The following is a 21,668-nucleotide window of genomic DNA, read 5'->3' as shown; positions in this document are numbered from 1 at the left end:
TTTTTAGCATGTTTAGCATAATTTGCTTAGGTTTGTTTACCTCCATGAACACCCAAACATAGGGCATGTATAGTTAGCCTATGCTTTTACAATATTACGCAGCATGATACAATTATTACTATTTGTGGTTTAGGTTCGTTATGAGTCCACATTACTTCTATGTTTACTACGACGGGGAGGCATATATTAATGATTTGCACGGGCTATCATACCGAGGTCCGAACCAAAAGCAGACGCTTATTGAAGTGAAACGTAGGATACACACGAGAAAACTTAAACGGAAGATAATGTCAACTATGGGGTTAGACAAGGATACCCACGACATCTCCATTGTATTTCGGGCTTCGCAGCAACTAGTAGGTACCCAAGTATTCTACAATTCAATTCTGTTACAATGTGACAATGATGCAAATATAATGTGGGGAGTGATAAAGCGGGCAGGGCAATTCATAGGTTCTGACTTGTATGTAACTGTCCACACTGGTTCAATGTCGACGGGGGTTCGCAATATGGCAGTAGAGTTGGAGAGCAAGAATCAGTTCCTGTAACCGTTGTGTACCCGTCAGTTACACCCGAGACATCTTTGCCCTACAATTGTCAACCATGGAATAGGGTTGCTATGGACAATACTGAAGACGTCGAAGTGTTAGGGTCTATCCATACCCATGAGGATAAAGGATATACTCACCAAAATGAAGATATCCAAACCTACTTGGACGAGGCAACCGAAATGGATGACACTCGAGATGTGTATGAGGAGGTCATTGATAACGATGGACCGGTAGAGAATCCAGAATTGTTAGATGAACTACAACCAGAAAATAATTCGAACCCTAACCCCGAATGGTTCACGTCAAACACATGGGATGACATTGATGACCCATCACCTTCCCTGGAAACAGGTCTGCTGAGTTGGCGACCGGGGGACTAACCGAGCAAGGGGATGCTATTCAAGAATAAAGCTGCGGTTCAACACGCTTCAACCATGTTCTCTGTTAGGCTCAATAAAAAATTTAAGTACATGAAGTCAGACCCCGAGAGATTGGTTGTAACGTGTGTACACGATGCATGTCTGTGGTCAATTCGAGCTATCTACAGCAAAAGGCACAAGCTGTGGATGATCACAACATGTAAGGGTCCTCACACTTGCTCGTCACTCCAAGTGGATCATGATGGAAGGATCATGGATTCGAAGTTCATTGCCATCACACTTGAGTCATACGTACGGGAAGACATTTCAAGAACAGTAGCAACCCTGCGTAGTGTTCTTCATGCGAAGCATGGCCATTGGGCGTCTCACTATAAGGTTTGGGATGCAAAACAGAAAGCCGTTGTAACCATCTATGGTGATTTCGATAAGTCATACGCAGAATTGCTTCGGTTCCTGGCAGCGTTAAAAGATGTAGATCCAACCACAGTGACACAGTTGAAGTGCGACCACCGTAGTGTGCCGGGAACTTGCACATTTAACTGTGCCTTTTGGGCTTTTGGTCCGTGTATAGAAGGGTTCAAGTATTGTAGGCCGGTGATAAGTATCGATGCAACGCACCTCTATGGCAAGTACAAGAGGAAGTTGTTGATAGTAATGGCAACAGATGCTAACAACGAGGTTTATCCACTCGCGTTTGCCGTTGTTGAAAGTGAGAGCAAGGAGACATGGGGATGGTTCTTGGCATGCCTGAAACGATATGTTACGGACCGGACAAATCTTTGCATCATCTCTGACCGACATTCGGGTATAAAAACTTGCTTTGATGACATAAGGATGACTTGGTTGCAGCCTCCCCAGGCCCATCACCGGTATTGCCTCCGCGATGTAGTTAGCAATGTTAACACAAAATGGAAAATTCCGGAGTTGAAGAATATGGTATGGAGGGCAGCAAGCGCGAATCAAGTTAGAAAGTTTCAGCCCACACTGGATTTAATTCGCAATGTCAAACCGGCTGCACACAGGTACTTAGAAAATGAAAACAAAGAAAAGTGGACACTTGCACACGACGGAGGGCGTCGATACGGAGCAATGACAACCAACCTATCAGAGTGTTTTAATGGAGTGCTGAAAGGTGCACGCAGCTTGCCAATCACGGCAATGGTGAGGTACACCTTCTTCAAAGTGAACTCCTACTTTGACGCTCGTCGTAATCTCGTTCTAGAGCAATTGGAAGCGGGTCAAGAATGGTGCAAGTATGCCATGGACAAGTTCGAAAAAAACCAAGCGAAGGCAAAGGACCATATGGTGACACGGATGTGCACACAAGCGCGGTTATATCAGGTTGACACACCGGGTAATCCTCTAAGTAATGGGGGCGAACAACACATGCACAGGGTTGATCTTCGGGGTATGACATGCACATGTGGAAAATGGGAAGCATACAAGATGCTGTGTTCACACGTAATAGCAATTTGTGCTAAGTATAAGCACGATGCGCAGCAGTTTATTGATCCTTGCTATAGCATGAGTCATAGGTACCATAGCTATGAACCGATATTCCAACCGTTGAAAGACAGATTAGCATGGCCGGATCTGGAAGAAACTAGAGTAGTGATGCCTAATCCGCAACTGATCCGAAACAAAGGTCGGCCAAAGTCCACATGAATTCGCAATGAGATGGACGAGAATGATAGGGAGTTGCCGACCTCCCTATGGATTGAGAATGGACCCAAGTCAAGATGTGGGTTGTGTCGCCAAGAGGGGCACAACTGTAGAACATGTCCTACTCGAAATGCGGAGTCAACTAGCGGTGGAGCTGCATCATAGGTAAAGGTCATATATCTCCTATAACTTTTGTCATATAAATTGGCACTATTAAGAACTCAGTAGTAGTGTCTTTGTTCTCTATTGCCATAGAAAGTATTTGGACTAGTCATGAAACAAACACTGGTGTTCATGCATGTATAGGCAAATGAGGTTGTTCAGTTGTTTTGTTACACTATTCGTCGTAAGTCATGTAAATTTTTCCTGTTCTGCCTATGTTGCGTGTTAATAACTCATATAAGTCCAGTGTACATAACATTTTTTAACTATTTACAGTAGGTACAACAGCCAAGGTGGATGGGTGCTAACGGACATACGTTGCGCAGCCAGAATGATCCCTACCTCTTTAATTGGAAGCAACCGAACGTCACCAGTTGAACAGGCCCATGATGAGAAGACAAATGATATTGGTCAATTTTTGCTTAGAAGTTGATACTAAAGTTTGTACTTATGTAGTCATGCTCTTTGTTAGTGGCATTAATGTTATGTAATGGATGGGGGTTTTACTAAGCCGGTCAAGCAAACAATTCAGTTACATGTAAAAACGAAGTTATTGCAATGGGGTTTCACTAAGCTGTTTTAGTATGATTTCCAACTTCTCCAACTTTGTTGCATTCATATTTATATAGCAGGGGCAATCTCAAAAGCAACAAGTGTGTTGCATGCCATGCACTTGTTGCTTCATGAACATTGTAATAAACAGAACATATCTGGTGTATAAAACTGACTGAGCTGCAACAGGAAAAAACATGCAAGCCGAGTTGTAATATGTAGCGGAAGGTTTTTCTACAAAACTCGATTTCAACATTAATAACTCGGTAGTGGAAAAATCGAGTACCATGTAGTCGTTTCTGAATTAGTACTGCAACAAGATATTACTCGATCTTCTATTAAGCGAGTTCAATATGTAACTCGACTTCAACAAAATCGAGTATTTCTGAAGAATAACTGATCAGTCGAACTGGTTGTGACCCATCGAAATGCATAAGTCCAGCAATGTGTGACTGTAAGAATCGATTGTTATTCGATTGCTGCGCGACCAATCGAGGAAGTCATGAGTCCAGCCATGATTGTCTGAAAAAACCGACTGTTGTCCGATTGGTTTCGATTGGTCATAATATAAAACTCAGTTTTGCGGATAGCGGGTTACTTAAGTACTCGATGATATAATTATCGAGTACTAACTGGTGTCTGAAATAATATAACCAACAAGTACTCGCTCTCCGAGAAAGCGAGTTACTTTAAGTAACTCGATAACTAAATTATCGAGTACGTAGCAATTACTCGCTGTCCGTGAAAGCGAGTAACATTGAAGTACTCGCTCTCCCAGAAAGCGAGTAGCTTTGCGATCCATCACAAGTCCAGCCAAAGTTGTCTGTAAGAATCGATTCTTACTTGATTAGTGCACGATCGGTCCAAATTATGTAACTCGGTTTTATATTAAGCGAGTAATATGGTACTCGATCCTTCCATTATCGAGTTATGTGGTTCCTTATTTACACAGTTCAGTGTTAACTGTTGTTTCATAAAAAGAAAAAAAAAGCATAGCTGATGTTAGATTGCTGCACAGGACTCCCCACGGTAGCAGCAGTCGATTGCTCTTGATTCCTCAAGCTCGAAAGCGACTTCCCGGGTTCCAAACATCGATCCTCAACTGTAGTATGACTCTTTTACCCTTGCTTCCCATTCAAATTAATTTCAAATCCTGCATTAATCTCCCTGTGAAAGCTGAAATTTCGAACTATGCAAGTGTGGGGATTTTCATGATTTTGGGTGTTGTGGTCTGAAATGGGTCATGGGTTTTTACATATGCATGTTGTTCATACGATTTGTAGCCTTTAATTACATAAACATAGCTGATTTCTACAAGCCCATTCAATTTAGGGTTCATGTGTTAATATGGAATTTGGGGATTTTCATGGGTGTTGGTGTTTTGGCGTGAAATAGGTAATGGGTTTTTTTGTATGGATGTTGTACACACGTTTTCTACCCTTTAATTGCAAAGAACGCATGATTTGTGAGAAATGAAAAATTAGAGTTCATGTCTTCATATTGGGAATTTCGGGATTTTGATGTATTGCTTCATTTGATCTGAACTGGTTCATAGGTTGCTGTGTATGCATGTTGGCGAGATGTTTTCTATCGTTTATATTCAAAATTTTCACATCTTGGTATGCATGTTGGTTCATTCGCCAATCTTGTTCTTCGTGGAATTTGGGGTTTTGTTGAATTGGGTATAATTGCCTGAAATTGACCACATGGTAAGTTTGATGGATGGTAGTGACTGGTTTTACACCCGCTGCACAATTTACACTGTGGGTTTGCATGGTTCTCAAATAACTTGACTGTATGGGTCAATGTTCATGTACATACAGAAAATTTTTCATTTCAATGCATTCATTCATTGACGCTTATTGTGCATCAATATCATGCAGTCTTTTTGTCATGCATATGTACATTGTGTTTATGTGTCTCTAACGCAGTTCTAAATATTGGTTTTCTGTTGTGCTTTCATTCCCACCTGTAGATCCTAGTTATGGCTCCTAAGAAGTCTAATACCATTAAAACCAAAGCCAAAAGAGTGTTTGCCTCCTCATCTAAGCCTGCCAAAAGAGTGTCTACCTCCTCATCTAAGCCTGCAATTGTGTTTGATGAAACAACGTTTGAAATGGTTACAAAGGCGCAAAGGTTTGAAAATGTAATTCAGTATAGGAAAATTTGGCCGGAACGAGAAATCAATCTAGATGAATTACCACTTGCTGTCCATAGGAATCTACAGTGTAGGAACTGGTTGTCTCTATGTAAAGATTTACAACCCCCTCCAGTTGCACTGATTAGAGAGTTCTATTCCAATCTCGAAATTCATTCTAATGATGATTTGGCTACTTGGATTTGAGGTCGATACTTTGTCATAACTAAGAATGATATATCCATTGCTCTTGATGTACCTCGTGTTAGAACACCTACTTATCCATATTCGGACCGTCCTCCTATATCTAATGTTATGACTCTTCTTTGTGGAAGATCAATGACATTGGGATTTGAGCCAAGAATTAACTCGAGTGACTTAACCGAGCTTAATTATATCTTATTTAGGATAGCTTGTCACAACATCTTCCCCATCTCCCATGTCCATACTATTCCTAGAGAGAGGTGTTTCTTTTTGTATGCCCTCGTCACTGATGCCTCCATTTGTTTTCCTTCCCTTTTCTATCAAACGCTTGTTGGGGCGCATAGGAGTAAGAGTAAGAAGCATGGTCTATTCTTCCCAGTTTTCATCTATAGGGTTCTATGCTATGTAGGGGTAGAGAACTTTCCTTCCCTAGAGTTGATCCACATCACAGCCCCTATAGGAGCCACCTTTCTCAAATAGCGGACTGCACAAAAGAGGAATGTTGGACCGAGTGTTGGGTCATCAAAAAGGCCACGAGTACAGTCCACCACTAGAGACGATCATGCTGAGCAGAGTCCTGTTGATCCTACAGGTACCGTTGCTGACATTGGTGACGATGGGGTACATGCTCACAGCACAGCTGCAGACCCCACTGTTCCTCCTCCCCTATCTCTTCGTGCTATGATGGAGACCTTTATGACAACTCAAGCAGCTCATGGACAGCTTTTAGATGGGCTTATTGCTGAGGTTGCTGCGTTGAGAGCAGATTTTTCAGAGTACAGCAGTGCATTTCCACCTCCGCCACCATCTGACTCTTGATGATTGCCTTTGGCAATACATAACAGATTGGAGAAGTAGGGATTGTAGCGTAGGAGCTTTAGGGTTAATTTGTAGCTTCCATAGATTATATGAAAGTTTTTTAATGTGATTCTCAAGTATTTGTATATTATTATATGTACTCTTCAAGGTCCACAAACATGGTTTTAATTTTATGATAATATGACCATATTCACAATGTGTGATGACTTTTATATTGAATGATCATTTGCTTTCTTTCTTTTTTTCCTTCAACTGGAATGTTGATAAGGTAACCTCACTAATAACATATGCATATTTGAAGAAAAACTACAATCATTGAAATGATAACAGAAAGGAACCTACCTCGTTATATGCATTATCGATTAGTTATGCAATGGCTACACCAAAAAAATAAAAAGAGATCGTAAAAGTAGATTAAACACATACTAGCCTCTGAGCACGCACGTGCACAGAGGTTGTTCTAATTTTATGGATAAGGATTAATTTAAAGCATTGATCATAATTTGGGATTACTATATTTTCCAAACAAAAAAAAAAAAAAGTACGGCATTGTGATTCACCGCACATAATACTCATCACACCCATACGTTTTTTTTATTTGTTTCATTTTTTCTTTTTTTTGGGATTTTTTATGATTGGAAAATGTAGTAATCCAAAATTACAATAAATGCTGTAAATTAACCCTTACCCAAAAAATTGAAGAGACTCTGAGCACGCGCATGCTGAAAGCCTAGTTTATAGTTGTATTTGATAGATTAAATTTGTTGTACTCATACACGTTTATACTTTTCGATGAATGTTATATAGATTTTTTTTCATAATTAATACCTACGTTTCCTGTTTCCGGTCAATGATTTGTTTTGTGTTTCCACTTTTCCATCCATATCCTTATATTTAGGGAAATTTTTAAGATTACAGTGGGGAATTCGTGTGACCCTATCTTTATTTAAAAGTTTATAAAAATAAGAAAAACTACACGTTTTAAAAAATCCCACTTACTACACATCCATAACAAAAGTGAAAAAGAGTTGAAATTCGAAATATACTTATTTCACCGGTGAAGGAATCAATAATTGTTAGCCACTTACTACACCCCCATAACAAAACTTAAAAAGAGATTAGATTTCAAAGATATCAATTACCCTTAAAACTGAGAAAATGCACGTAACATTGTTAATGGAGCAGTAAAGTAATAGTCTATAAAAGAGGAAATGTAAATTGAATTTCACATAGAATTATACAAATGATAAATATAATTTATGTTACAAAATAAATATGTTTACAACAATTTCTTAGATAACAACCACTTCAGGTGAGGGTTAAATTGGGTAACATCATCTAGTAGCTCAAATATATAATATAATAATACCCTCTAAAATAAAGTGGCATAAATTACATTTTAAAAAAAAAAAATACCGTAAATTACATGGAAAACTTGTTTACATAATACCCTCTAAATAAGAGTAGCGTAAATTACTTTAGGGAAAAAGTAGCGTAAATTACCACTTCAAGCAGCCTAATTCCCTTAAAACCAAACACCAAATTGGCCAATGATGAACACAATGCCTCCATAAATTCCTTTAGATCCGGTCATACAGTGTCTTTTTTTTAATTTTTTTATTCCTGTTTAAATGAAATCCATTCTCAAATAAATTATCTAGAATTAAAAATTTTCTACAAAGTCTTTTAGGGTGAACGTTTTAGAATATATACTAATATTAACTCTTCTTCAGCAATTTGATATTAAAATAGATGGAGTTAAACTGAAAAAGTTTTCGTCCATGGAAATACGAAAATCAAAATCTTTTTCTTTCATGGGACAGATAATTGTTTTTGTAGATAATAGGAGAATAACAAAATAGAAATAAGTTCCCCCACAACTAGTTTTCCAAATTGTGTCACTTTGAAAGGGTTTTTTTATCTTACTTGTGAGGTGATATTTCCCCCAAAAACAGTTGCAACCCGAAATACTACAATCACAATGATTCAGACATCATGCATTGAAAATGTATATGAGAGACTCGAAAAACAGTAATTCCGAAAACATGGAGCGCAACTAAATCTATCAATAAATCTATCAATGAAGAGATGTGGCATGAGAAGGAGACCAGTTAAAAGAAAAGGGTACAGAACCAACAATGAGCACAACAATACTAACCAGTCACTAGCCCGTGCGATGCACGGGAAAACTATTGGAAAATAATAAAGCATGCATATATTAAAAGACAATTGAAGTTCATGTATGCTTGTAAGGGATACATACCTAAATAGTTCTTGCGGTAGAAATAGAAGCCTTATCTTTCAGAGAAAGAACCGATGAAATGCTAGTGTGATCCACTATATGGCCAAACCTGTAATCCAAAACCAAGAAATGGCTAAATTTCAAACCACAAGTTCATATAAATAAAATAAATTTAAAAAGTTGAGACAAATCCCAATTCTTTCAAAAGCGATTTCAAATCTACTATTTGAGAGTATATATAGAATATAATTGAAGTTGTGATCTCACAAGTCATAGAGTTCGTAGCAATAAGCTATTGATTATTTATTATCTATAAGTTTTATTGTTGAATTTTAATTGTTTAGTACTTGATAATTGAATTTTCAAATAGCACCCACATCTTATTTTCTTAGTGAATAGCCACAGAAATTGGAGGGCAGTTTTAAGTGCTAAGCCCCAGTATCAATCTGAAAGCCATACATTATCAAATGCCAGTGGCAAAATCATTGGCAGGGATGGAAATAGCTCCAGCATTTGCACTACCAGAAGCAGATACAGATATGACAGGTCTGCTAGTGTGTATGTTGGTTTACTAGCATTCCCCCTAGTGAGAAAAAACCAATTGATAAACTAGTCCCTAGCTTGGGTATAATGTTCATTGTAAGCTTGTTCTGATCTTGCTCTTCTTCAGCTATATCCCAAATTGTGGACGTGTATTTTTGGATTGCTGAAATGAGCCAGATGATGCCCCCAAAGAAAATGAGATAACTGGCACACTCCAATATTTTCATGCAAATGTATTTGCTTAAATCTCATCTATTACATTTTCTGAGCTGGATCAGAGCTCACGCATATAAAAGAAGTGTTACAGTCAAAACTTGGCATCAAATTACATGACTTGCAAAACGTCTTAATCCAAGATACGGCAAATTTTACTGCTACATAATAACGTCAACTTCTAAAATACAAAACAAAAGATGAAAAGAAGATCCTGAGAAATTTATTTATTATGTATGATGATGTGATATCAATAATATTTACTGTTAAGTCAATTTGTATGTATTTTATAATAAAATTGTTAAGCATATTCCTTATAGATTTGAGGGTTGCAAAGAATCAGTTATCTATAAACTAAAACTATTAGATACAATCACGCATTTGCTTGTTGGAATTCCCAATGAAGATCGGACCCAACTCAAGATAAAGCTTATTTATTTTTGTTTATTTAACAAATGAGTAAAGCTCATACATAATAATATATTCACGAACAAGCTCATGACTCATCATAGGTATACTATAGATATATAATACTATATTATATAGCCCGGGAATTAGATTGTGTAAATTTATAAATTAGCTCATCATAAGATATCAAATAATTATTTAGTTATTTGAAATCTATTGATTATATAAATAGTTCATTTTGTAGTAAAAAATTATTAAAATTTTGACAATACTTGGTTGGTGAATCTAATTTTGATAAGTTCACAAACAAAAATCATAAAATCTAATTAATTCAAATAAAATAATTTCAATATAATTTAATTAGTTAGTATTAATTATTAGCATAGATTTGCAAAGAGCCTTGCAGATTGACTAACTCTTTTTCATGTCCCTAATTTGGTGAATTTCTCTCATGCATCTTTGCTAGGGCAAAGCGTTCATTTCCTTTCTTCAAAGACTTATAGGGCATTTCCAACAGAGACATCCACAGTTTAAATCTCTTCTTTTTCAACTATCAAATTATAAAATTAAAAAGAAAAAAAGAAAATAAAATAAAAGAAAAAAAAAACTATTAACATAGTTTAGCGAAGGCCTAAAAAATATTAATTATAGCATTTACTTTATATGAGAAAATAATAAGTACATCAAGTAATTTTTAAGAAACCACGTGTTTGTTGGACCAAAAAAAAAAAATGAACAAAGTTTGAACAAGTTAGTATTTATGATATTTATTGAGTTTCATTTCAACACTAAATTTAGGGTCTTCATTTTACAGATATCACCCTAACAATCTTGCTACAAGGGGTAGCAGAGCACGTAGTTGATAGTTATTGTATTATCAATTATCAAAGATAAAGAAAAGTTTAGTACTTTGTGGGTGTCGTGTATAAGCCAACGACAAACCCAGACAACTGCCTGCAGCTACAGCAAGAATGGCTTCATAGTTTCTATCTCTAGATGTTTATTCTAGTAAGGACTGCAGAAGGGGTGAAAATTCGATTAACATTTCCTTTCATACGCATAACAACACCCTATAAATACTGGCCATTCTATCAACCCCAAATCACCTCATTGCACTACATAATAAACTATCGTCAAAAGTACCATATTATACCTCAAGTTCTCTCTTCCATGGCCTCAAAAAACTTTCACCATGAAGTTCTTCTCACTACTAATTTCTTCATTTGCCATCATCCAAATGGCAATGGCTGGAGACCCAGACATCCTCACTGATTTTATTGTCCCCCCAAATGTCACCAACGTTGATGGGACTTTCTTCACATTCACTGGCTTGCGTGAGCTTTACAGGGGAGGCCCCTCCAGGTCTCTAAAGTAAGCTCGGCTGAGTTCCCCGCTCTCAATGGGCAGAGTGTTTCTTATGGTGTCCTTGGATACCCAGCTGGCACAACTAACCCACCCCACACTCATCCTCGCGCTACTGAGCTTCTTTTTGTGGTTTTAGGTACCCTTCAAGTTGGGTTTGTTGATACAACCAATAAGCTCTTTAATCAAACACTACAAACGGGTGATATCTGTGTGTTCCCAAAGGGTCTTGTGCACTTCCAGTACAATGCTGATGCAAATCAACATGCTATAGCAATTGCAGCTTTTGGGAGTGCGAATGCTGGAACTGTTTCAATTCCCAACACTTTGTTCACTACTGGCATTGACGATGTTGTCTTGGCTAAATCCTTCAAGACCAATACTACCACCATTGAAGCTCTTAAGGCTGGTCTTGCTCTTCCCAAGCCTTGAGGATAGCATTCATTAAGAGTACTACATTACCATATCTCCTGCTTATTTCGTGTTTTGTGCTTCTTCTTCTTTTTTTTGGGAATAATTATCCTTCTTGTTTAGAAGGGTATGACTATGTATCATCAAGCTTATCAGCATTAAATGCTGTTCTCTTATCTATCATCAAAGATATATCAATTTTTATGCTTTTCGACATTGTTGGATAGCTATTTGCATCCAAATTTTTTTAAATTCACGTCACTTTAGCGTGATAAAGTAGAACATTAAATAGATGAAGTTATATGAGCTTGAAGGCACCACTAAATGTTATGCAATGAGCTGGCTTAATGTCTTCTCCATCCTTTCTCCGATACCAAAGAAGAGGGATTGGAATCTGGAGACATCACATCCTAATGGAAAGAGATAAAGGTTCAAAATACCATTAAAGGGTCCAAAAAGTACCTTAGCCCCTATATATCAATGAACTGAAATTATACTTCAAGTCATGGCCAAATAAATCTCATGGTTATAAAATTAGTACATCATATATACATTAATGTACTCTCTCTCTCTCTCTCTCTCAAACACAAACAGAATGCAATGCATCAATTCTACTTTATGGGAGCTTCGTTGAAAAAACTGCACCTCCAAATCTCAACTATCAAGGCTATGATGGTATAGCACTACAAATAGTATTAGAGATATCTTTAGGATAGGTACTCTCAACCCAAACTTGTCCTTGTCCATTTTTAAGTAAATGTACTGAAATGGACCAAATGGACTAAATTGGACCGAAATAGACTAAAGTGGATTGAATGGACCAACTATACCGAATTGAATCAACATGGATCGAAGTGGACTGAATGGACCGAGATCAATAAGAAAATAGTGACATGTGCATAGTTTGACTTAAATTTTTGAAATATGCCCTTAGGACACTCGTTAACAAAAGCCATAATAAATACCAAAGACTTGACCAAATATTCAAACACAACTGACAGGACTTAGGAATTGGAAAATGCACTTTGGAAAGCAAAAAGACACGACTACAAGCAATAGAATTCAAAATTATCTATAGCCATAACCTCCTCTTGAAAACTCCAAATTGCACACTGTTTGATACTTGAAAACTAGAGATATAGAATTTTCCATGACTTACTAGTTAATTCTTTCAGGATCATTTCGGAATAAATTTTAAAAATGACCCCAAAAAATTATGTGAGGTTCTGCTAAGAATTCACTAATTTGATGTTCAATTGTCACTAAGTTATTTGTTATTCATGAGACCCTCCGGTGTCAAAAAGAATTAGCAATTGGCCACTGCGCATAGTGCCTTCATTATTTTTTGCATAATTTAGCAGCTCATGAAGGATTTATATTTCATGCCTCACCTTGTTCCAGTTCAGAGTTCAAACATTTCTGTAAGGTCATCACCATATTTCCCCTTAAAATCCTCACTAGGACTTTACTATGCCTCGTAACTACTTCACAATTCAATTGTCAGGTTACTAAAACCGCCTATGAATATTTAATATTTTCATCTCATTCAATAGGAGAATATCTGTGTAAGTCAGCACATATTTTGGCTCCATAGTATGACTCCAACTTACGAATGCTAAATGGCCCAATCAAGTTAATCAACATTAAGTGCATATACTTGGATAACAAGAACATTGCAATTTACTCTATATTAGTTTGGACCCTTGATGCATATGCATTCATAAGTTAACCACAGCAATGTGGAAAATTTAAAAGCTTAGATAGATAGATAAGAGAAACAACATGCGTTGCTGACAAACTTGGTGATACATAGTACACACCCTTATAAACAAGAAGAATAAATAATAAAAATAAAAGCATAAAACACCAAAGAGCAACTAGATATCGTAAAGAAGCTGCTCCTTGTAATGAATGCTATCCTCAAGGCTTGGGGGCAAGACCAGCCTTTAGAGCTTGAATAGTGGCAACATCCGTCTTGAAGGATTTAGCCAAGACATTGTTGTCAATGCCAGTAGTGAACAAAGTGTTGGGAATTGAAACAGTTCCAGCATTTGCACTCCCAAAAGCTGAAATCGCTAGAGCCGGTACTTGTGCATCAGCATTATACTGGAAGTGCACAAGTCCCCCAGGAAACACAAAGATATCACCCGTTTGTAGTGCTTGAGTAAAGAGCTTGTTGGTTGTATCAACAAACCCGACTTGAAGGGTACCTTGAACCAGGAAAAGGAGCTCAGAAGCACGAGGATGAGTGTGGGGTTGGTTAGGGGTGCCAGCCGGGAATTGGAGGACAGCAAAGGAAACACTCTGTCCATTGAGAGCCGGAAACTCTGCCATGCTTGCTTTCAAGACCTTGAAGGCAGTGGGAGGGGCTGCCTTGACTAGGACACGCATGCCAGTAAATGTGAAGAAATTTCCATCAACTGTGGTGACATTAGCTGGGACTATGAAATCAGAGAGAATGTCTAGATCTCCGGCTTTTACCATATGGACAATAGCAAATGAAGAAATTAGTAGTGAGAAGAATTTCATTGTGAAAGTTTTGGAGGCCATGGAAGAGAACTTGAGGTGTAGAGAATGGAAAGGCTAATATGATACTTTGATGATGGTTATTGTGGTGGAATGAGGTGCTTGGGCTTAATAGAAGGGCCAGTATTTATAGGGTGTTGTCCGTATAGAATCTTACCGAAAGGTGACTTTGTACAGTGTACTCTTTTTGCAGGCCTTGTTGATATTGACAACTAGAGATGGAAACTATCGAAGTCCTTGTTGTAGCTGCAGTTTTGTTTAGTTTTGTCATTTGGCAGTTTATATATTACATATGATTTATGATTGGGATAATTACACTTTATCCACCTATAGTTTAGGCCAGTTTAATATTGCCTACATATAATTTTAAAAATGTTACTTTACCCACCAAAAATTAGCTCTATTATGCAGCCTTGAAACACCTCTCTCTCTCTCTCTCTCTCTCTCTCTCTCGTAAGAAAAACACTTTTAAGTCATAAAAAATTAAAGAAAAAAAATGTAAGACACTCTAGAAAAACTCTCTCTCACTATTATGAAATTGAGGAATGTGTACCCAAATTCTTTCGATTGAAGCAGCAGTGGGGTTTCATCAGCATAAGAATTTGGGATTTCTACTGACTATGACCAAGAATATCTCATTTGCATCGCTAACGTAGAATCGAGGTAAGTTCTTGACTTAGGGTTTGCAATTTTCCAAAACAATTGATAAATATGACATATGAAATTTGTTTATAATTTTGTAGATTTGGTTAAAAAATTTGAAATAATATCCATTTTATTTATCTCCCTTGTTTATTTAACATCTAGAGAACATTTGAGCTTGCATGTGTTGATTGTGGCTTCTATGATGAATTGTTAATTTCCCCCATGTGCTTTGTCTCCCCTAACACCACATTTAGGGATTTTTACTCTCAGTGTTCCCTTACTTTTCTGATGACTATAGTCTATGGTTCCTAACATGGTTTTTTCTTTTTTTAATTGTGTTAATGTGGAATTCTTAGTAAGTAGATGGTTGATTTATGATTTTCATTTGAGATTTATAAAGATGGGTCTTTTGAGTGGAACCTAGATCTAGTTTCTGTAGGTGGAAAAGTGAGTTTTGTTTATAATGTTAATCCTAACCTTTTGAGTTATTTTGAAATACAAGACGTGTGTTCAAGAAGGGGCAAAGAGTACTACTAGGTTTCATAACTTAATCCTTGGGGGTATTTTAGAGTAAGGGTTAAGATTGATTACTGGCGATGATGATGTGTAATATAAGGGTGTGAGATACATGTTGCATGGCCAACCGATAAGATAACATCGTACGTAGAAAGTGACAAGGAGTCACTTAGTGGAAATGCTAGGTCAAAATGTAAATGATAATGGGGAAAATAGTGAGAATATGAGAGATGAAAAATCTATTTTGGATGATAATACGGATGAGATAGTTGAACATATTGATGTAGATGTCCCAGGTGATGTAGGCGATGCGAGTGTTGGAGGAATGGACTAATGATTGGATGAATGACGGGGTTTCTAGAGAGTGTCTCATATTCGCTTTCTTTTATGTTTTAAAAGTGTTTTTTCAGACAAAAAAGAGCTAGGTGAGTTACTTTATTTTTTAAAAGTGTTTTTTCAAACAGAAAAGAGCTAGGTGAGTTACCTAAATATCGGAACTAACTAGTGACACTTTTTCAAACCACAGCCAGTTGGGCAACATTAAACTGGCCCAAGCAACATGTGGGTAAAGCGTAACTGTTCACTCATGGTTTAAACACGCTCTGCTACTTCTTCAAGCTGGGTTCATAGAGTGCTACCAGTAAACTGAATAGGAAGAACCGCAATGCTGTTATGTTATGGTTCAATTTAAAACTCCGGTTTAGAGTTTGACCAACAATTGTTACAATTCCAAAGCTGAGCTAATTTCAGGGGATGGCTTTGACCAGCACCAGAAATATCTTTGATAGGTGATCATATGTGTTTAATAATTCAGTGTTTAACAAAGTTAGGTTACGTCGTTTACGACACTGCTTCCAGGCCAACTTTACAAAGAAGAAAATGGGGCAAATTACCATAACTAGCTGAAATAGTCAGTACAAATCAAAACAGACCAACACGTTTTGAAGGGCTCAAACATACCAATTTGGCAAGCAGTGCGAAATTTTGCAACCATAGCACAAAATTGATAACTTTGATCCCAACACCAAACGTTAATTCAAAACTTCGGAACTGTACCAGATAAAAGAAGAAAATACAAAGCACCACGTAATATATTTGCATTTAAGGATGATGAAATTATCACCAATGAGTTTCAGTCAAAATAGACAAGCTAAGCAAAGACCCTTATCCCATGCAGAGTATCGGCCACATTAATTGTTTTTTAACTCATAATTGGATTAAACTCTAGGCCTACTGGATGAAGTATGCCATAAGACTTGCCTTAGTCAACACCTAGAAATAAAGGGCAATCTCAGTAAGCATCGCATGTCATGATGAATGCACAACAATGAAGCATGGACTAAGCAATAGAGAAACATAAACTAATTGGAAACATCAAGTCAAAAAATTCATTTATGTGAACACAAATTCCATAGATAATCTCACACCCTTCATTCTACATTAATAAGCTTGATATAAAGCAAAAGTCAACCATTTTCAAAAACTACAAAAATATGCCAACTAATACCCTTCCAAGATGTAGCCAAGCAACTTCATTACCAGCACCAAAGTTGAATAATGAGATGATTGACGCAAGAAGCCAGCCTACAGTCTTCTACCTCTTCTACCACCCTTCCTTCGAGTGCTGTCACTAGGGATGGGAGTCACATCCTCTGTGAACATAAAACACAATGTAAGATTCAAGGCCACATTATGATTCCAAAGAGTTGCATGGTTCTAGAGTTTTAAAAAATTATGTTTTCCTGGGATGGATATGTATAGCCCAATCCAAGAATCTCTGAAAGCTGAAGTAAGGCAGATGCCCATCCAGACAAAAACAGAACTGGTAAAACCAATGCAGGACTTAGGTAAAACAAGCCCAAATTGGAATTAATCTAAAAAATTCATCCACCGTTGCAATAATTTTTGCAAAAACCTTATACCAGAAACTTTCAAGATATCCACATCTCCCAGCAGGTACTTATGGCATACAACGAAACGTAAATAAGAACGGCAATGCTTACATTTCATGAATTTCGAATAGTAAGAAATTTACCTATGCGACCAATCTTCATTCCAGAACGAGCAAGGGCCCGGAGTGCAGACTGAGCACCAGGACCAGGTGTCTTGGTTTTATTTCCTCCAGTAGCACGGAGCTTGATATGAAGAGCAGTGATGCCAAGTTCCTGCTTAGGATTGAACAAGAATTGTTCAATGTAACAAACACTATAAGGAAATTTATTATTTGGTAACAAATCCAAGAAACCTATTTAGCAAGGCTCAATTCAAAATAAATTTATTATAGTATGAAGTAGTAAACTAAAAGGACAGAAACAAAACCTTGCATCTCTGCGATACATCCTGTGCTGCAAGCATAGCCGCATAGGGTGAAGACTCATCCCTATCGGCCTTTACCTTCATACCACCTACATTTTAAAGAAATATTAATATTCACCTTTCATGAGGCACCAAGAATGAAATTTAATCAGATGGACACAAGGAAATTATACTACACGCACATAAATGCAAACATAAAGAAATCATTTTTTTTGCTAAGATTTTAAACGAGAGAAAAAACTCACATGCTACATGTCAATTATTCTAGATGTAATCATAGATGCCCTTACTGATGTGAGAAGATCAAAAGAATGCCCAGGCATATAGAAAAACACAACCAAGCCATGCACGTGAGCATTCATGTGAAAAAGAAAAAAAGAAAAAAAAAATATATATATATATATATATATATATATAACAAAAACAAACGAACAACTTGTAACTAAAAAATGCATGAAAGACAACACAAAAACCCAACTGCCATGCTTAGCCCAAAAAAGCAACCCCCCCCCCCCAACACACAAAACAACCACAATTCCTTAGTCCCAAAATTTGGGGATCGATTCTTAAAAGACTAGTCAGGGTGAACAACATGCTCTTTTACACCAATCTATTATATCCAAAGTCATACCTCCATGATGCTTCAGTAATTGACATGTACTTTTTTTACAATTTTACTACTTTTGTTAATATATTTTTAGTGTCATATTCTGTTTACATTTGCAATTTGATTCCAAGCCAAAAAAAGGGAAGAGGGTTGCAGTAGATTAACAGACCACACAACCTCCCTCCCCTACCAAAAAAGAGTGCCCATCAATGCCCTCATAGGGGGAAAAAACTTGTCTCTAGTGGTACACAAAAATAAGGAAAAGGATCCTCTCCAATTGATATGGTTCCATTTCAATATTCAAATTAAATACTACAAATCTAAAGATGTATGTGCTACATTATTTAAAATGATGTGACATCATATACACTATTGACATAATAAATAAAATCCTAACAGTTAAAATGCACTCTTCTCTATTTCACCTGAAATGGAGAATAATCAATTCCCAAAAATAAGAGGTGCCCACCCACAGACACATGGGGGCAGAGAGAGAGAGAGAGAGAGAGAGAGAGATAGAGAACAAGAAGAAAAACTTATCCACTATGAAAGAAGTTAACTAGATACCCAAAAACATATTCTTACAAACCACCCACAACCTAGGCCTATACTGACAGCCCAAAGTGAACCCTTAATAAGTTTTCTTTGATTAAATAGGATGATTCAAATTTTAAAAAGCATCAAAATTGTCGAGAACTTATGACTAAAAATACAATTAGAGACAAATTGGCATCTGACTAAAGAATCGGAAGTAAGATAGCCATACCAGTGATGCGAACTAGTGTCTCTCTGCCAGACAGATCAGTTACATGCTGTATTTTTCAAGCAAAAAAAATACATTTATAATCAGGTTCTGAACACTGTAATTAGAGAAGCAAATATCTTCTTTACAAAAATGAATAATGATACTTACAATGAATGTATCATTAAAGGATGCAAAAATGTGAGCCACTCCAAAAACTTGTTCTCCTTCACGAGTAGCAGGCCCAAGGGTCACATTTTCTTCCTTTGGCTCCCTTTGCTTTCGCCTCGACTATGAAACCCCATCAAAATATAAGGAAAATTTGAAAATTAGTATATTATCTCTCAAAAAGCAAGATTTCAGATACTAATAAGTGTCACATTTTTTCGTTTTGGAGTGATCACTAGGAGAAGGGGAAGGGCAACTCAAACCAGAACAAAAGAGCGTATAAGTGCATAACATAAGCAGTAACGATAACGCAGAAGAGGAGAACAAATGCACGGCTTTAATAAGCATATACCAGAAGTACTAGAACACTTACGAAAAACGAAATCTTTTGAAGTAACATTTAAAAAGCACAGTCCAATTACTTCAATTGCTGGTCCAACTATACCACCATTTCAAATTTAGCAGTGCTTCACACATAAAATGACACAAAAAGTTCGGATGGACAACTCCCCGTATCTAGAGACAGAGATGGCATTGAATCATATTTGTGTGAGCTTATAAACTCAGCACACCCAGATGCATCTATTTCTCTCAATAGCTATTCCAAAAAAATTTAAAACTAAAGACAAACAGTATTTCAGATAAAACATTGAAAGACCTTGGCAATTGCGTATAAACCACCAACTATCAGAAAATGTGACAAACCCATTAACCTTTGCACAATAAAAACGTCTACTTGTAAGAACCCAATATAGCTCTATCACTTTAACGAGTATAACCCAAAATTTCATCAAGTATACAACACTGGCTAAGCATTGCAACAACAAAAAAGTATTATTATACATAAGGGTTTTGATTTTGCAGAAAAGATTAGGGATGGGATTGGATCTGCTTACCATGGCTGCTTCGTGCGGATGAAAGAGTGTGCTGAGAGTGATTGATGGGCTGAGGAGTGCGGCTTTGGCTTCGAGACGAAATGGAGAAGAAAGACACAGGTCGCGATATTGGGTTTATATATGTGAGAGAAGGTGGGGATTAGGGTTTTAAGGGTTCGGGAACTGTTTTTGTGAATTGATGCGTAGGTCCCTGCATTTTACTTGTATTGTTAAATAGCACCCTGACTTGTCGTGTTTTTTTCATTTTAAGCCTTGGACCCTCATTATACATTTTCTTTTTCTTTTTCTTTTTCTTTTTCCTAAAAAAAAAAAATATATATATATATATATATATTAGAACTTGAAACTTGAAACTTGCTTTTAAAAAAACAATAATTTAAAATCCATTTAATCATATAATGTATTTCAAATGTTATATAACAAAAATTTGAGTACTAAATATTGTGGTTGTGTGAAATGATTATCTTTTTATTATAGCAAATTGTTAAACTTTATTTACGTCAAATGGCTACTTTTTATTAAAATTTTGATAAATTATATAATTCCTTTTATGGTTTATAGTGGTTTCTGATCAAATCTTAAAATTTTAAATTTCACAATTAAGTGAAAGTTGTAAGGCCACGATTCGTGACGAACCTAACAGTGTTGGGTTCGCACGGGAAAAGGCCCAAACAATGTCATTTGTAGAGCGTGGGTTTGAAAGGTTAGGCCTTATTCACCAGACGGTGGGTTTTTCGTGGTGTTCGTATATTATTATGTTTCCTTCACCCCTGAAGTCTTTCTCCTGGAGGTGGGCTGGGAGGCTCTGGTTTTTGGCCATTTTTCCCAGCCCCCCAATTTGTGCACCTACCTTTTTATTATATAGTCTGTCTTGATTGATCCTAGCCCTCCACTTGTCGGTTAGGCAGGTGCTTATTTCTGTATCCATCCCATCACTCGTCCCCTCTTACTTTCTATTAGTTGCGGGGATCGAAGTTTACACCGTCCAAACGTCTTTTCCCATTAATCAACTCTGGGTATTGGCAGTCGCATTTACTGAAGGAGGGACGCATTTTCTCTGATCCAATTTTACACTTTGCTTCCCCGTGGGCCCCATTCCACTCACATCCCCTTCAGGGGGCTGTTCAGGGATTACCTTCATTAGGACGTTGATCTTCCCATCGAAGTTCAGGAGTACCGAGGACAGGGTAGCTTCTCAGTCGCTCCCCCTTGCCTTGGACATCGATCACTCGTCCTCGGCAAGAGACCTCCTCGGCACGGGCCATGGGCCCAGATAGAGTTTGGGCCAGATTGTAAACTTCCCGGACCCACAATAGCCCCTCAAAATCCTGCTATCCGTCTCCTCGGACGGATAGGAGGGTTTTGATGACATCAGAGATCCGCCAACACCTGTCAGTCATTATCACCTATCGGTTCCCGAGGCCTTTCACCTGCCCAAAGCACGTTCCTAGAGCTCCTGGAAGGCGAAACGTGGCCTCATTAAATACGGGCGGCTTTGTGCTTACCACGTTCAACGGTGTAATGGAAATCGAATGGTGTTGATCTCTTGGCCTCTTTGGGCGGGAAATGGTGAGCAGTTACCCTAGAAAGTATAAAAGATTTTTTT

The 21,668-nt window shown here is 37.3% G+C and overlaps 3 protein-coding genes and 1 pseudogene across 3 annotated transcripts; 2 read left to right on the top strand and 2 right to left on the bottom strand.

The window, feature by feature from the left end:
- Nucleotides 1-1,183: 1,183 nt before the first annotated feature.
- On the top strand, nt 1,184-2,596 carry LOC115995123. Its single transcript, XM_031119563.1, has one exon. It carries the CDS (start codon nt 1,184-1,186, stop codon nt 2,594-2,596), a length of 1,413 nt encoding a protein of 470 aa, XP_030975423.1.
- Nucleotides 2,597-11,065: 8,469 nt separating this feature from the next.
- On the top strand, nt 11,066-11,667 carry LOC115986153 (annotated as a pseudogene).
- Nucleotides 11,668-13,566: 1,899 nt separating this feature from the next.
- LOC115983482 (germin-like protein 9-3) lies at nt 13,567-14,196 on the bottom strand. Its single transcript, XM_031106213.1, has one exon. It carries the CDS (start codon nt 14,194-14,196, stop codon nt 13,567-13,569), a length of 630 nt encoding a protein of 209 aa, XP_030962073.1.
- Nucleotides 14,197-16,680: 2,484 nt separating this feature from the next.
- LOC115979096 (40S ribosomal protein S14-3-like) lies at nt 16,681-20,197 on the bottom strand. Its single transcript, XM_031101064.1, has 6 exons — nt 20,063-20,197; nt 19,170-19,289; nt 19,023-19,068; nt 17,653-17,738; nt 17,369-17,498; nt 16,681-16,985 (listed from the first exon to the last, which is right to left on the bottom strand). Exons 1-6 carry the CDS (start codon nt 20,063-20,065, stop codon nt 16,918-16,920), a joined length of 453 nt encoding a protein of 150 aa, XP_030956924.1. The 5' UTR covers nt 20,066-20,197; the 3' UTR covers nt 16,681-16,917.
- Between the last annotated feature and the right edge of the window lie 1,471 nt (nt 20,198-21,668).

This window comes from Quercus lobata, chromosome 1, assembly GCF_001633185.2.
Source record: "Quercus lobata isolate SW786 chromosome 1, ValleyOak3.0 Primary Assembly, whole genome shotgun sequence".
Classification (NCBI taxonomy): domain Eukaryota; kingdom Viridiplantae; phylum Streptophyta; class Magnoliopsida; order Fagales; family Fagaceae; genus Quercus; species Quercus lobata.
The sequence above is the reverse complement of the archived record's forward strand: the minus strand, read 5'-3'. Positions and strand labels throughout refer to the sequence as shown.

Excerpts from the sequence above, each read along its gene's own strand:
- LOC115983482 (XM_031106213.1), bottom strand. The coding sequence starts at position 14,196 with ATGGCCTCCAAAACTTTCACAATGAAATTCTTCTCACTACTAATTTCT.
- LOC115979096 (XM_031101064.1), bottom strand. Across the intron at positions 17,739-19,022 it reads GACACTAGTTCGCATCACTG|GTGGTATGAAGGTAAAGGCC; the intron begins GTATGGCTATCT and ends TTTAAAATGTAG. Across the intron at positions 17,499-17,652 it reads ATGTATCGCAGAGATGCAAG|GAACTTGGCATCACTGCTCT; the intron begins GTTTTGTTTCTG and ends AATCCTAAGCAG.
- LOC115995123 (XM_031119563.1), top strand. The coding sequence starts at position 1,184 with ATGGATTCGAAGTTCATTGCCATCACACTTGAGTCATACGTACGGGAA.